The 16,996-nt window shown below is 50.0% G+C and overlaps 1 protein-coding gene across 1 annotated transcript in view; it reads right to left on the reverse strand.

Annotated features, from left to right (window-relative positions):
• Positions 1 to 1,938: 1,938 nt before the first annotated feature.
• Positions 1,939 to 16,996, reverse strand: part of LOC135262560 (sortilin-related receptor-like) — a 75,632-nt gene continuing 60,574 nt past the window's right edge. The window contains exons 34-48 of the mRNA XM_064349573.1: positions 16,412 to 16,538; positions 16,057 to 16,226; positions 15,476 to 15,588; positions 15,034 to 15,138; positions 14,372 to 14,438; positions 13,835 to 13,917; positions 12,921 to 13,011; positions 12,413 to 12,597; positions 11,608 to 11,727; positions 11,140 to 11,304; positions 10,406 to 10,580; positions 7,231 to 7,337; positions 6,778 to 6,970; positions 6,107 to 6,315; positions 1,939 to 5,043 (exon numbers count right to left, since the gene is read on the reverse strand). Of these exons, the coding sequence (XP_064205643.1) occupies positions 4,972 to 5,043; positions 6,107 to 6,315; positions 6,778 to 6,970; positions 7,231 to 7,337; positions 10,406 to 10,580; positions 11,140 to 11,304; positions 11,608 to 11,727; positions 12,413 to 12,597; positions 12,921 to 13,011; positions 13,835 to 13,917; positions 14,372 to 14,438; positions 15,034 to 15,138; positions 15,476 to 15,588; positions 16,057 to 16,226; positions 16,412 to 16,538 (1,982 nt within the window). The 3' untranslated portion in view covers positions 1,939 to 4,971. The remainder of the gene's footprint in view (positions 5,044 to 6,106; positions 6,316 to 6,777; positions 6,971 to 7,230; positions 7,338 to 10,405; positions 10,581 to 11,139; positions 11,305 to 11,607; positions 11,728 to 12,412; positions 12,598 to 12,920; positions 13,012 to 13,834; positions 13,918 to 14,371; positions 14,439 to 15,033; positions 15,139 to 15,475; positions 15,589 to 16,056; positions 16,227 to 16,411; positions 16,539 to 16,996) is intronic.

Genomic DNA, 16,996 nt, shown 5'->3' on the forward strand with positions numbered 1-16,996 from the left:
ACTTTTCAAACATTTTCCAAATACTATATATAAAACAATACATGCATACATTTTCCAGACACTTTATAAATCAATGCATGAATAAGATTCAAACAAACTAAGTCTTCAAACAATGTGCAGTTATTACTTAAAACTTGTCAATGCCATTGGCTGCTGTCAGCGGAGGGACGAAGACACTAACAGGTTTGGCACGCAAGAGAACAGATATTCCATACAAGCGTATCCTTTCTGGGTTAATGGAGACATCAATGATTCATTGTTACAGGCTGTCATTCAATACTAGAATCACATGATGACAAAGATGACATTGTACCTGCCCCGTGGAATGCACTTTCTGCTATAATTTAAGAAGGCTATTTCATTGTATAGAGACAAATATAAGGTCCTACTCCCATTTTCCCCTTAACTATGATACTTCAATCATTCAAGATGGTCCAATTCCAGGAATTTGTAGTAAGATATGTTTTAAAAAAAAGAAAGAATGCTGGTCATTCAACTGATCTAGTTCGTTGCTCTATGGTTGTTTTTCTAGTCATTAATATTCATGCACCATTGTGTGCGCACAAAATTAAAATGAATCCCTTGTAAAACGACAGGCAAGGTTCCAGTAAATATTACAGAATTTTTGACCTGGCACCTGCTCAAAAAGGGGGAGTGAGCAAAACCAGTCTTTTACCTTATTTGAGCATTGGGAGGCAACCTGAGGGCAAGACTTGTTTTGAGATTTAAAAAGAAATTGTGCTTACACAAGCAAGACCGAGGCACAGCCTCAAATGTAACTAATGGCTGTATAGCAAATTAAACTAATGCAGCAGAAAAGATAAAACTTCACCCAAAAAATATGAAGGCTGATTTAATGGCAGCAGTACAATGTTTCAGTTAAAAATATAGAATTGTACTAGTGAGCTAGTGTTGAACCTGTCCTCTGAGATCAGTTTGTTGTGGGAGGTCAGTTGGAATCATAAAGTCATCACCACAGTAGAACATGGATATTTGGCTGAGTTCAAAACATTGGACAAAAATGGCATCCGAAAGCCTGTGGCAATGGCTTTCTCCAAGGAGCAAAATCTGACTGGTGCTGTGCTCATGTGCTAATGAAGTAATTAGGCCTAGGCTACGTGAAACATCCACTTTACATGTGTAACACACGGCGTAACTATTAGCTTATCTTCAGTGTGGGACTCCATAGTTGTGCCAATATTGTCCATTCCAACTACTCCAGTTACTACATTTGAATAATTTGTTGGGAAAATCATTCCTGATCATGTAGTACATTACCATTGAGCCTCTGTTAAATTGGAGGACCCGACAAGTCCTGGATGTCCGAGTTGAAATGAAGACCATTTTCCTTCAGCCCTCCTTTTAAGATCATCCCATCTCAAGCAACACCTACAATGCTGACATTTCACAAGATTGAGTTTCATATCAGAGAACTTTCTACTGTAGTCAAATTACCCTAATTTTAACGTAGCGAGTTAGCACTAATGCATTCATTGCTAACAGCCCTTTTTTTTATTTGTGTGTGGTTATGCGGTTATTCTATTTGCATCAACACATTAATAAATAAGTTATCGATGTGGTGTGGACAGCATTCGCAAAAAGCATCAACTGCGCTCTTCTTAGTGGATCTGCCCACAGTTGTTAATCAGATCCTTGGAAAGGACATATCAAATGAAAAAGGAAAGGCTGCAATTTCAACAGCACCCAAGTGAATCTGCACAAGCAGTGTAATCTCCACCGCTCAGCAGAAAGGCAGCTCGTAAAAACCCCGCTCCTTCTGGGCCAGATCGTAAGATCTAAATGAGAGCAATAAACCACGATGAGTTGACCCATTGGTTTCAAAAATAAGAAAAAAAAAAGCCTGCAATGCAAAAGATCGTGCCAGTCTCAGCCCTGCTCCCCTGGCACAACCCGAACACCACGTCAAAGAGAACAGAATTTCAAACAAATTCAAGTTTATTTCAGAACAAGCCGTCTGTAAAATACACCGTAACTGTACCTCTCCTGAAACGTTAACTTGTATTCCCTTAAATCGCCCTTGTGAGCAAGGCGATTTCAACAATTTCAAAATATGGCGGTGCCCCAATCACAATTTGTGCAATAAAAACAGTTCAGCATCCAATTTTACAGAAACAAAATATAGGGGGAAAAAAAGCAATGAATCATTCACATCAAGTACATTCGGTTAAAACTGACACAGAACAAAAAACGTGAAATTCGTTAGAGAACGTACAGAAATGGAAACAGTTACTAAGGTGACATGAAACTGGTGGGGTTTGTACCGTGTCGTCATGGAATGGAATTGAGGACAACAGAAACGTTACAAAAAACAGACACCATGCAGCCCAGCTAAGCATCATACCAGTAATGGGCCACTAACATAGCAAACGGTTTCCACCGAAATATAATTCTGTCCCCAGACCAGTCCTCTTACTGTAGGTATTTCCTTGTGTATGTGAGTGTGTCAGTGTGTGAATACATACAAACTCAGTGCGCTTTCATAAGGCATAAGTGGTTAAAAAAACAGAACAGAAACATAAAAATCACATTGAAAAGACACCATTATTACCATCATTAATCACTATGATTCTGACAGGACGAACACACGTACCCTAAAAAGCGTCACAAGAGGAACGAGCGGAGAGCAGTCCTGCAGTGACGGCGGCGGAGAGAGCGATGGGGCGTGGCCGCCCTGATGGTTACCAGGCCAACCGCGGGCAAGGGGGAAGGGGGGGTAAATGGCGAGGCCAGCGCCGAAACGCGTGGCCCTGACTAAAACCGGGCGGGGGTAGGGTGCGGCTAGCGTGGCAGCGCTCCCGTGGGTGCGGGAGGCTGACCCCACGCCTCGCGGACGGGTGAAGGACACCGTGTGAGAACGCCCCAGACACCGTGTCCCGCCGACCCACGGAGCGCGCGCCTCGCAGATTTCAGTCGGGGACGGGGCGCGACGGGCGGCTGTTCCTGAACGCAACAAGGACTGCGGCGTGATCGGTTCCCGCATCGCCTCAAAGCCGAATCACACATTTATAAAATACATTCATAAAGCGATGCTTAGAAACAAAACGAAACAAAACAAGAAACAAATCCCCAAATCCAGTTACAATGGCTCTTCGACATAATAAACATGTACACAGCTTCATTCGATCAGAGCAACAGAGAGGCTGGGGGTGGCGGGGAGGAGGGCTCACAGAAACAGCAGTTCCTTTGCTTTATTTTCCTTCGTTTCCTGCAAACTTGGCACATTCACACACATTAATGCTTCTGGCTCCTGGCTTTAGGCAGGACTGCACAGGTTCGCTGCCACCTGAACTCCCGAGCTGCGCTCACGCGGTCGGGGAGAACGAAACCTGGCATGGGACACGGCTGCTATCCCCGCTCTCACAGAACCCGCCAATCAAAGAGCACGCCGGCGACAAGGAACAGCACAGCGCCGACGGTGACTGGTGGATGACTGTCCCTGAGGCACAGCCGGGAAGTATTCACCAATCACTGTCGCCGTTGTTCCGTTCGTGGTCACCAACACACTCACCGATTGCCGCAGCTCCGGTTTCTGTGTGAAAGGTGATGAGAACAACGCCCCGCCGCCATTTTATTACGCCGGCACACCATCCGATTGCAGGGATTCACACTCCTGCTCTTAGGACTGTTCTATTTACAGCACGATGCAGCACATCCCGTTTGTGAGAGGGCAGGAGCAGGCAGCCTGAACGCGAGCGCCTCGCCTGATGCACCCGGCTCGGTGAAGCACCGGCGCTCCTCTCCCCGGCCGTCGGCGTCACCTTTCCCTCTCACAGAAATCTGAAGCGGCACTGGGACGGCTTTCGGGCGGAGCAGCCAAATCAAACGCCCCGCTGACGCCGCTGATCTGGCGGGCGGGCGGTCCTCCCGCGGCGCGCTGGCCGCGGTGCGCGCTCTCAGACCGGTTAGACGGCCTTCGAGCGCACTCCAGCGTCGGGAGGGCCAAACCACGCCCTGCCAAACTTCAGGCACATTGTCTGCCTCGTGCCTCTCCTTTAAGGAGCGGGGCTAAATTTACCGAGGGGGGCACGCTGGCGCGGAGCGTCGTCCGCGAACGGGGGATTCTTTTGAAACTCGGCCTGTGACAGTTCTGCCCTTAAACCGGCACCGCTGCTCAGGCAGGGGAAAGCAGATTCTCTAGAAGGTTCTGCCTAGCGAGGTGCTCATGCTGCTTCGGTGCATTTTTTGTTATTTACTTCAGATTAACAACACGTACCATTCTTAGAGCAAGGCCTGTTCGTACCACCGATTCTAGAAGTTTCCAGGCCTCGTGTCTGTAGTTTCCAGCAGCATGGAGTCGGTGTCCTACTTGAGTGACACTAATCCTGTGCAGTTCACGCTATCAAGAGCCAAAATGTCCACTTCCCTTCACAGAAATTAGCTTTTTTTTTTGCGTTTACGCTGTTGTTGTGCACGTGTGTTTTTGCGCTGGCTGTACGGGTTGACGGGTGTTCGTTTTTGCTTTACGGGGGAGTGGACCTGGGGAGAAACCTGCGGCCCAGCTGGGCAGTCTCTCTCTCTCTCTCTCACGCGCGGTCTCCCTCGCGCCAGTCCACAAACGCCCACGGGGGGGAGTAAATCCGTTTCCTTCACAGTCGGGCCGGCCCAGCTTCAGTAGCTGTCCGCTAAGTCCTTTCCCCCGCGCGTATACGCATAGTACATATAAAAAAATAAGTTATTGCGCCTTCGAAAAAAAGTGCATCGTACGTATTTCAAAAAAATATCTCTTTCTTTTCGTTCTCTTTTTCGTCCCGGGTTCCTGAACCCTCGTGCGTCTGGCTCTTCTGGGCGGCGGCTGCCAGTCACCGCACACCCTGGATCAGAGAGGAAGGAGGAAGGGCAGGAAGGAGGGAGGAGGGAGAGAGCCAGTATGGGGGGGGGGGGGGGGGTGAGGGGCGGAGATTTGGGCGGGGCCGAGAAGGAGGGAGGGGCGGAAAGGCCGCTCTGCCCGCCCTACGCTAACACCATGGGAACGTCGTCGGAGAATCCGTTGATCAAGGGGTCGTCATCCTCGTCACCTGCGCGGTAGGGGGGAGGGGGAGGGGGTGGCAAGCACAGACAGAAAAATTTGCCTTAGTTACGAGACGCACGTCAAACAAACAATTCCATCATTCTGAGGGTAAGACAAATGCAACAAATTATTTTTCTCTGACAGAATGAGAAGGGAGGGGGATGGGGAGTGCAGTGGGAGGGGCTGTAGGGCAGTGGGAGGGTGCAGTAGGGCAGTGGGAGGGGCAGTAGGGCAGTGGGAGGGGCTGTAGGGCAGTGGGAGGGTGCAGTAGGGAAGTGAGAGGGGCTGTAGGGCAGTGGGAGGGGCTGTAGAGCAGTGGGAGGGGCTGTAGAGCAGTGGGAGGGAGCAGAAGGGCAGTGGGAGGGAGCGGAAGGGCAGTGGGAGGGGCTGTAGGGCAGTGGGAGGGTGCAGAAGGGCAGTGGGAGGGGCTGTAGGGCAGTGGGAGGGAGCAGAAGGGCAGCAGGAGGGTGCAGTAGGGCAGCGGGAGGGTGCAGAAGGGCAGTGGGAGGGGCAGTAGGGCAGTGGGAGGGAGCAGAAGGGCAGTGGGAGGGGCAGTAGGGCAGTCGGAGGGAGCAGAAGGGCAGTGAGAGGGGCTGTAGGGCAGTGGGAGGGAGCAGAAGGGCAGTGGGAGGGGCTGTAGGGCAGTGGGAGGGGCTGTAGGGCAGTGGGAGGGTGCAGTAGGGCTGTGGGAGGGGCATGTAGGGCAGTGGGAGGGGCTGTAGGGCAGTGGGAGGGTGCAGTAGGGCTGTGGGAGGGGCAGTAGGGCAGTGGGAGGGGCTGTAGGGCAGTGGGAGGGTGCAGTGGGGCAGTGGGAGGGTGCAGAAGGGCAGTGGGAGGGGCTGTAGGGCAGTGGGAGGGAGCAGAAGGGCAGTGGGAAAGGGAAGTAGGAGGGGCAGTGAGAGGGGGCAGTAGGGCAGTGGGAAAGGGCAGTAGGAGGGGCACTGAGAGGGGGCAGTAGGGCAATATGAAGAGGCTGTGGGAGGTGAGAGGATAGTAGAATTTCTAGGCGGAGTTCCCCCTTAAGTCTGACAGAATGAGAGAGCAGGGGGAGGGGGCAGGAGGGGAGCCCTCACCCAGCTCGTCCCCGGAGAAAATGGCCGAGCCCAGGCGGGAGTTGTAGTGGCTGTTGGTGAAGGCGAAGAAGCTGTGCTGCAGGCGGCGGTGTCTGAAGTACAGAACCGCGAATCCCGCGCACAGACCCAGCAGCAGCACGAACAGCACGGGCACCACCACCGCCGCCATGTCGCCAGACTTTCCACCCTGAGACGCGCCTTTACTGCCCGGCACTGAGGAGAGGGAGGGAGAGAGGGAGGGAGGGAGGGAGAGAGAGAGGGACAGAGAGAGGGGGGGGGGCAAGAGAGAGAGAGGGAATGAGAGAGAGGGAGGGGGGGGAGAGAGAGAGAGAACATCATTTCCTGTGCTCTGCATCGCAGTACCTCACACACTCCATCATGTGACGGGCACTGCATCTCCTGCAAGACCTGCACGCTGTTGTGGATTCCTATCAACCACCAGACTCAAAGGCATGTGGACCACACAGCCAATCAGTGAGTTAAATGAAGTGCAAAAAAAAAACAAAAGTCTGAGGCCTCTCCACAATACACTGTACACTACATCACACACAATACAGCACACCATCACATGCGCTATACTACAAACACTGCGCAAACTCTGTGTAAAAATGGCATAAAATGACATGAGAGAACGTGCATCCAGGAGTGCAGGTTAGAGGCCCCGGCCACACCCACCTGCTCCCAGGCTGTCGAACAGCAGGACGGCGGGCTCTCCGCACAGCTGGCCGCTGAGCAGGCAGCGCGCCCGCACGGAGAAGGTGTAGTTGTGCCCCGCCAGCAGGCTGCTGATCTTGAAGAAGGTCTCCGTGGTGTTCCCCAGGCACGTGCTGGCGTTGGTCACGCTGTCGTAGACGTGGACCTCGTAGCCCTGCGCGCAGTGAACCCACAGACACAAAGCACGCACGCGCGCACACACACACACACACAGCCCATTAGCACTACACTTTCTTAAAATGCATTAAAAGGCCTTCCTTCCCATTAGTTAATGTCACTGAATTTCTACAAGATGTAAATTAAAAATAACTAAGCAATACATTATTATATTTACTTTGTTAAAAGAACTATTACGTAATGAATCCGCTCATTCGCGTTTTATAATAATAATAATGGTAAATATTCTCCTGTTACCCGGCTCTCGTTAAAGCTCTTCTCCCTCACTGCCAGACTCTTCCACAGGAGGAAGACGTGATCCCTCTCCGTCAGGATCTTCAGCGCCTCCGGAGCAGCCAGGGGCACTGGAGAGGACAAACAAAAACGCTGACCGGCAGCTCAACACCAGGCTGCTCATACCCAGCAATGTTCACCCGCAGCTCAACACCAGGCTGCTCATACCCAGCAATGTTCACCCGCAGCTCAACACCAGGCTGCTCATACCCAGCAATGTTCACCCGCAGCTCAACACCAGGCTGCTCATACCCAGCAATGTTCACCCGCAGCTCAACACCAGGCTGCTCATACCCAGCAATGTTCACCCGCAGCTCAACACCGGGCTGCTCCAGCATTCACCACTAACACCAGCCAAACTGTTCACCCGCAGCTCAACACCAGGCTGCATGTTCACCTAACCCAGCCAAGATGTTCACCCGCAGCTCAACACCAGGCTGCTCATAACCAGCAATGTTCACCCGCAGCTCAACACCAGGCTGCTCATACCCAGCAATGTTCACCCGCAGCTCAACACCTGACTGCTCATAATCAGCTATTTTCACCTGCAGCAGAACAACTGAGTGCTAATTATTTTCTGAGCAGTCTTGGAACCAAGATAGCCAGATCCTGACATGATCTGGGAACAGCACTTACAGCAGCAGCTATGGCCAAATCAAGGGCGGCTCACAGAAGTGTGGTGCACTTGACACAGGCCTCCACTCTCCAGTGAAGTACTTCTCTGTACCTTATATATTATGTTACTATACATTATTAGTACTACTGTTGCACTCTTGAGCAAGGTACTTAGCGTGAATTGCATGCACAAATGTCCAACTGTACGAATATGATATGTAAAACAAAATCTGAGAATAATGGTGTCTGCCAAGCACACAAATAAAAATAAAATACAGGCTTCTGACAAGACTAGACCATGCAAGGACACAGCAGAGAGTCTAAGGTACAGTCTAGGCTGACAGACAACTCTAGAAATGGCTACACATCTTCATTTGAAATGTATTTTTTGCATTTTTAAGTCATATTAATATAACTGTCAAGCACACACACACATACACACAAGCACGAATGCACTCGCACACGCACACACACAAACATGCACACACAGGCACAAGAACACGCACACACACTCTTTGTTCTTGGCAATGTGCCTTAAATGTTTCAGAAGATACATCAGATTGGAATGATTGGAATTGGGGGGTGCTGGAGCCTATCCCAGCCTGCATTTGACGAGAGGCAGGAACACACCCAGTGTCAGGTGAGTCCAAAAAATGTGGAGTCGGTCAATGACCGATCAAAAGACGCGCTCAAAAACACCATCAACAAGAAAGAAAAGATTTACTGTTGCGCCGACGCTCCTCTCCGGGATCTGTGTTTGGCCGGTGCTGCCCTTCGGCAATCGTAGGAGGGATTGGGAGAATTCAAGGACACGTGAACTCCTTTGTGACCTTGCAGCGATGCAGCGGGCGAACGAACGAACGAACGACTCTTGGGGCCAGCCTCGTGTGCTGAGGATGAACGGGGGAGCAGGCTACCGCGCGAAAGAGCGGGAAAGCCTTCGCTTCTTGAGACCGTCACTCACATGCAAATCAACCTTTACCAAACATAGCTTTTGTTCTGTGGAAAACAACTAATGTAATCAAGATTTCAGCAAGCTAAGGCTGCGGGTTAACAGTTTTTCCCCCCAGCCAGTTCAGCTGCATTATGCGTATAGTTTTTAAAAATCTTTTTATTTATTACAGTAATCAAAACACCGCCGCAAATTCATTGGAGATGCAAACCTGCCTAAACAGTGCCTTACAGCATTACTATTTCAATGGGCCAAGGTCATGCTTTTAGTACATTAACTGTATTTTTATGATTTTCTGTAAGATTTTACAAGCGCTAAGAGCATGCTTAAAGTTATTAATAAAAGCAAAGCAAAATTAGACTGTTTTATGCAACAGGAATGAAAAAGTTACTCCACTGTATTAAACTAAACCCAATTTCCCACAATCCTGCAATTCACCGCAGGAAAATCTCAAAATAATGAAACCCGTTTTTAACGTCATTTAAATAATTTATACCCATTTATAACCACGTCCTATTCTTACTGTGACCAAAAAGGTCCATGTTTAAATGCATTACTGCCGATCTGGTGTCAGTACACACACTTAAGTGAGGTCGTGATACGGGTATGGGAAATATGCTCCTTGTCCAGCTCTCTAACGACAGCGCTTGCGGACGAGGCAGAAGAAAATCAAACGGACATTCCTCAACACGCTTTCCACACAGTGGAAGAGAAAAGGTGCCATTTTGTCTCGCTTCGAGCAGACTTCAGAACATAAGAGTCAAATGTGAACTCGTAAACAGTGTGCCTCAGACGCTGAGCTAACACTCCAAAAGCACTAGAACGGTGCAAAAGCATGTAAGATACACACACTCGACAGCGGCGAGCGACGAGCCGTTTAGCAGTCTTCCGAGGTCCTCTTAACGCATTTAAAGTTGGTGGCGGCTGGTTTGAGAATCTGTTTTGGTGAGAGCTGTAGAGTTTGGCTGCTGGTTTGAGTTGAGAATCTGTTTTTGGTGAGAGCTGTAGAGTTTGGCTGCTGGTTTGAGTTGAGAATCTGTTTTGGTGAGAGCTGTAGAGTTTGGCTGCTGGTTTGAGTTGAGAATCTGTTTTGGTGAGAGCTGTAGAGTTTGGCTGCTGGTTTGAGTTGAGACTGTTTTGGTGAGAGCTGTAGGTTTGGCTGCTGGTTTGAATCTGTTTGATGAGATGCAGGTTGTGCTGTTGAGTTGACTGTTGGTGAGCTGTTGGTGAGAGTGATGTTGTTGCTGGTTTGAGTTGAGACTTCTGTGACCTGTTTGGTGAGAGCTGTTTAGAGTTGCTGGCTGTGGTTTGGTTGAGAACTGTTTTGGTGAGAGCTGTAGGTTTTGTGCTGGCTTGGTTTGGTTGAGAACCTGTTTTGGTGAGAACCTGTTTTGGTGAGAACCTGTTTTGGTGAGACCCTGTTTTGGTGAGAGCTGTAGAGTTTGGCTGCTGGTCTGAGTTGAGACTGTTTTGGTGAGACCCTGTTTTGGTGAGAACCTGTTTTGGTGAGAACCTGTTTTGGTGAGCGCTGCAGGGCTCGGTGGTTTGGCGGTGTCGGGCGGCGGGGCTCACCGGTGTTGAGGGTGTAGCTGGCCTCCTTGCTCATGTTGCGCAGGCGTACGGTAATGCTGTAGCGACCGCCGGGCTCCAGGCCCTTCAGGGTGTACTCCACCGTGTTGTTCCGCGTGCTCAGCTTGTAGTTGGCCTCTGTCTTGCGTACGATGTCCTTCAGGTGAATGGCGTACTCCTGCGTGAGGTTAGACGAGAGGATGGTCAGACGGGCTGCCCTAAGCACTTACTGCTCTGGGTTTACCTAGCTGACACAACACTGATCCAGGCTGGGAGCTGAAAACTAGTTCAGCCATGTGACATCAAAGCATTTAAATACAGTGATATTCACACGGCTACAAGAACAGCAATGGGGTTTCACCAACCACATAATGGATGGAGCTACACCAAGCCATCAATCGTGGACTTGTGATAATCAATAAAAAATTATCTGCTTAATCAAAATAATCATGCCAGCAAACTTATAGTAGCTCTTCCAATTTTGGGCTCCAAGAGCCCACTATCCCATTACTGGCTAAGAAGAATGTAAGAATGAGTGAGCACGCTCAGTGCAGTTCACGCATAAGAGTGCATCTGAGCATGCTCAGTGCAGATGACACATAAGGGTGCATGTGAGGGCGCTCAGTGCAGCTCACACATAAGGGTGTATCTGAGCGTGCTCAGTGCAGCTCACACATAAGGGTGCATGTGAGGGCACTCAGTGTGGAGCACACAGAGGGGAGGGGTATAGGTCGTACCAGCGGGGTGCTGGGAGAGTCGTACGGGGGCTGCCATTTGAGCGTGGCCTGGGTCTTCTCCACCTTCACTCTGTGCAGGTTACGCGGGGGCAGCCTGCCGTTCGGGATCATCTTCACCATGGCGTGCGCAGAGGGAGGGCCCAGGTAGGGAGAGGTCACCCGCACCTGTACACACACACGCACGCACGCACGCACACACACGCACGCAAGCACACACACGCACACACACGCACACACGCACACACACACGGACACAAGGACACACACACGGACACACACACAAAACCATGCATACACATATTCACACAGAAACAGACACAAACACACACACACACACACACACACACACACACAGAAGCTATTTTCAGATGGCAACCAGTAACAATACACACTAATAACAGCAGAAACCTTTACATACTGGCAGGGAGAGGAGACTGGTAGGCACTGAAGATGAGGATGGCTACTCACCAAGAAGAGGTACTGCTCATCACTGTCCACGGTGACGATCAGGCTGCTGCTGCTGCTCTTCTGGCTGTGAGGGTTCCGGTGCAGCTCCAGGAAGGAGGTGGAGAAGAACACACCATACTCCTGCACTCACACATACAGGGATACACGCGCACACACACACGCACAGATACACACACACACACAGATACACGCGCACGCGCACACACACACACACACACACACAGATACACGCACACACACACACACACACACAGATACACGCGCACACACACACACACACACACACAGATACACACGCACACACACACACACACACAGATACACAGATACACACACACACACACACGCACATGCACACGCACACACGCACACACGCACACACGCACACACACACGCACAGATACACACGCCCACACAGATACATATGCATGCACACACACGCATGCAAATATACATACCCACACAAAAACACACACACATTTTACAGTTTAGTTTAGCACTCCAGAAAAACTTCATTGAAATGATGACTTTCTGTAGTTGTATATGCTGTCATGCCTATATGACTGTGCATTTATATGCACTGCTGTGCATGTGGTGCACTATGCAAGTGTGTGTGCCTGAGTGCTGTGTGAGAACACACCAGCTGGCATTTTATGAGTGCGTGCAAGCAGGGATAATTTTAGAGTGTGCACTACCCAAATGAATGAGTGTGCGCATGTAAGTTATATGAAAGTGTGCGTGTGCACGCTGTGTGTGTGTGTGTGTGTGTGTGTGTGTGTGTGTGTGTGCGCGCGCATCTTCTCACCACCGCTTGCGGGCCAGTCCAGCTGCAGTTGACAGCGGTCTGGTTGAGTGGGCGGGCCTTGAGGATGGGCGGGGCCGGCTGGGTGCCCTTCGTCTCCAGGCGGGACAGCGCAGCAGGGCTGTCTCCCACATTGGTGTGGGCCCACACCGCCAGCTCATAGGCTGTCCCAGCCGTCAGGTTAGCCACTGCAAACACAAGACACGCCCACCAGTTTAAAAACCACACCCCCTGCATCTTTGGACATGTCAGTACTGACCTGCAGAGATGGGCAGCGTTTAAAAAAAAATCAAGTATATTAAATATGTATTTGAATGAATTTCAAGCAGTATGAAAGTAAAATTGCTTGTTAGTTTACACCTCTGTGCCACCTGCTGAACTGAAGTGCAAAGCTATTTACCATTCTGGCTATAGCTTTACAGATACATTGAGGCGGCATCTGGTATGCACTAACAGTCGGGTGTATTTTTGCCCATCCCTGCTGAACTGAAGGTCATTTGTGGGGCTGCACCTGTCAGAGTCGTTCCTGTAACGGTCATGTTCCTGCTCTCCTTCATGTGCTCATCAAACAACCAGGACAGCAGCGCCACGTACTGCTCCACCTGAGGGCACACACCGGTATTACACACATTCACACACACGCATGCGTGCATGCAGGCACGCACACACACACACACGCGCGCAGACAACACACACACGCGCACACAGACGCACGCACACACAGAAACACACACACACACATACACAACACACAGACACATACACACACACAGACAAACAATACACACACAGACGCACATACACAGAAACACACAGACAGACAGACACACACAACATACGAACAGACACATACACACACACACAGACACACACACAAACACAAACACACACACACACACACGCCAGGGTTACACCCAGTAGGAAGTCTCAGAACCTGGGCCTTCAGATCTTGAGAAACTCTCACTCTGCCACCTGGGAAGAGCGCTGGCTGTAGCAGCGATAAGGCTGGGGTCAGGCTCACAGAGGGGAGGACGGTGGAAGTGCGACATGTTCGAGGAGCGCCCGCTCCAGCTGCGTTTCACCGCCCCGAGCTTCGCAGCGTTAAGTCCCCAAAACTGGGTTGGCTTTCGCCTTACTCGAAACAAAGAGCTATAAGCCTAGCATGCTAGGCTACACATACCTGGGAGACACTTAACCACACTCACTTTCTCTCAAAATTACAAACACAAATGTAATGTGAAATTTAGCGTACCATACATTAATGCCGTTTGATATTCACTGAAAGAATTTAGCTTGAGTAAACCCTGCTTAAGGGAACAATGATCAGGCAGTCCCCACCTGCGAACTCTGTCTCAAGCCCAGTTACTCTGACCATTACACCGCTGTTCTACAGCCAGATTTGGTTTGTCATACAAACACACTGACCTTGTACTGGGAATTGAAGCTGAAAGTTAGATTTATGGAGTCCTCAGTAATTCCATCCACGGCCACAGTGGGGGGCTGCAGAGCTGGGAGAGAGAGACATGGTGAGGCCAAAGTAGCTCCCAACAACCCAACTTAATACAATACAGCCTTCTAACCAGCAGGGGGAAACATAGCTCCATAATACATTTAGACTCCACTAGGAACTTCACACAATTTAAATGCATTTGTATTTACCATTAACAAGTCTAACAAACAAGAATTACTTTCACCAAGGTGTAAAGGCAATTCCCTACATTTTGTCACAGTCACTTATTTAAGGCACAATTTGACGGTGTTTAAACTCAGAATACATTTACATTTTATTTCACGTTTGTACGTTTTCTAGAAGAGCCTCAGCGGTCTTCAGATTCTCCTCCTTAATCAGTCATAGTTTCACAGCCATTGCACACCCCTGCTTCTCACTGCATCAATACGGCTCTTCTGCTACGCGCTAGGTGCAGCAGTAATACACTGCAGGCAGCAGGAGGCGCTGCTTACCTTTCTGAGGAGTGATGGATTTGACATCTGTCCAGTTTCCCACACCTCGGCTAGTCACAGCTGCCACCTGAAATACACACACACACACACACACACACACACACACAGAAACAAACATACACACACACACACACAGCATGCAATGCTTAGCCTTTCAAGCTGCACTTCACTAGTAATGAGAGAGCGAGGATATTCCTTAAACTTTTGGTGAATGATTACCAATCGCACTGTTTCTGTGAAACCAATCTTCGGACAGAACCATAGACGGATTGTTTAACTGGTTAAAAAAGCTAATTAACTGACGGTACACAATATATCTCTGCCTACTGTGTGGGCACGAGGTCCCACCCTTGCCTCATCACTACTGCACTTTGTTTACAGCAATGCTAGATTCTTCAGACTCAAATTCCTATATGTGGATTCTTAACATAGACGGCTCCATCTCCCTCCTGCTGAAGCCAAAACATCTGACTTTGATGCAGCTTTGAATAACTCATTAAGGGAAAATACTGCAGCGGTGGCTGTCCTGTGCTGTAAAACAGCACCGGAATCCCCGGTTACCAACAGCAACCTCCTGTAGTTAAGAAGCCGAGCGGACAGCAGCAGCCCAGGACCTGTGCATCCGGAGAGTCCACAGTGTTTGCTCAGCTGCAGTCACTTACTCTGAAACTGTAGAGGGCGCTGGGCTGCAGATTCTTCACCTCGGTGCTGTTGCTGCTGCTGCTCTGGGATGACCACTCTGCACTTCCACTCTCGCTGTACTCCACCTGCAGGATAGAGAGGACATTGCAGGAGGAGTTTATTCCGAGCATGCAGTTTTCCACAGCAGCAGACGGGAGAGCTACTGAGCAGTGCTGCTTCTCGATTCGAGCTTCAGCAGAGCTTCCACTACTCCCTCACTGCACCTTAAGCCTCTGCTATTGGCCCTATATCACTGGTCAGTGAGGTCAGGAAGTGTGATGAAGCTCAAGGGCAGGATTATCACAAGAACCCTGACATCAAAATGCAGGAGTCATTGCTGCATTTTCAATGGGAAACGCAGCCACAGCAGTCTGTTACAAACGACAGCAAAGCAGGGAAGGGCCAGCAGGTGGCGCTACTCACTATGTATTCCCGTATTAGGCCGTGCGCGTTGTCGGGGGGGCTCCAGGAACAGACCACCGTGCCGTCTTCCCCCCTGTCAGAGGACAGCTGAAGATGTGTGGGCGGGTCAGGCACTGCAACAGACAACACATTCCCATGAGCACCTGCAGCACTGCAGGGATGGAACGCTGACCAGCACCGTAGAAACTCCACTGACTGAACAGACAGGAAGTGGAATCTCCACTTCTCTTAAACCGTTCCCTTAACATCTTATAGCAGTGCTCCCAAACTGGTTTAAATTCTGGTTCTGAGATGAATGTTGAAAATACAAATTACTGTGTATATTACAATAAGGGTCACAGACTACATTCACCAATGGTAATGTAGTAGATGGAGTGGGAGAGGTTTATTCAGTGTTATTCTGGGTGAAGTAGCAGTTACAGTCGGTGGGGTTTATGTGGTGTTCTTCTCAGTGAGGTAGTATCTACAGTGGGCGGGGTTTACGTAGTGTTTTTCTTGGGTAATGTAGTTGCTACAGTGGGCGGGGTTTATTCAGTGTTATTCAGGGTGAGGTAGTGATGCAGGCCAGGCGGAGCACTCACATCCCTCCGGCGTGTGCAGGGACAGGTACTCATTGGTCTTGTGCAGTTTGCTCAGGCACTGCACCTGCACCTTCACCTGGTAGGTGGAGTCCGGCTTCAGCACCGTCAATCTGTAGCTGCTCTTATTGCTGTGAGTCTCTACAGAAGTCCAGGTCTGAGACCCCACAAGCCTGCGGACACACGCATACAAATACAAACACACACACACACACACACACACACAGATACACACACACCCACAGACATGCATGCATGTACACACGCACACACAGAAGAAGTGTGAGACAGTGAAAAGTGGGGACCTCAGGTGATTGGGCTCACACAAGCAGGTACGTCCTGACAGAGGACACTCTACCTGTAGTACACCAGGTAGGAGCAGGAGGAGGGGGGAAGGTTTTTGGGCCGGGACCAGGTGAGGGTGACGGCGCCGGAGAACTCGGCACTCCACTGCAGGTTCTGGACCTTGAAGACCTGGGAGTCGGCTGGGGGGGAGGGGGGAGGGGGGAGGGGGGGAGAGTTAGCACGGCTGGCATTCTCCCGCTGCAGCCAATCATACGCTGGTCCTGCTCAACAACTGCTCCGCAGTCGCATCTGTACAAACCTACCCAGCTTACCCTTCACCTCCGCCACTGAGCAACAACTGAATGTGGAAATAAACAAGGTTATATGTCAACATTGTTTGAAACAATGTTCAAATTGACACTGTGCCCCAGAATACTGACTGGCTTTGGCGGAGAACCTGCGAGGACATACATGGTTGGCGTACTTCGGTAGAAAGCGGTTTTCGACAAAACCGTGCGCAACCAGGTCAGTGGATGTTCATAACTGTGTCCTTACATTCAGAAAGTTGCAGAAAGTTTAACTCAATGGACCAGATAAGGTCCATTATATCACGGTGAGCTCCAGCAGATTTCTAGAAAACTAGTCAAATCTCAAGAGT

Source organism: Anguilla rostrata, chromosome 9 (genome assembly GCF_018555375.3).
Source record: "Anguilla rostrata isolate EN2019 chromosome 9, ASM1855537v3, whole genome shotgun sequence".
NCBI classification, from domain to species: Eukaryota; Metazoa; Chordata; class Actinopteri; order Anguilliformes; family Anguillidae; genus Anguilla; species Anguilla rostrata.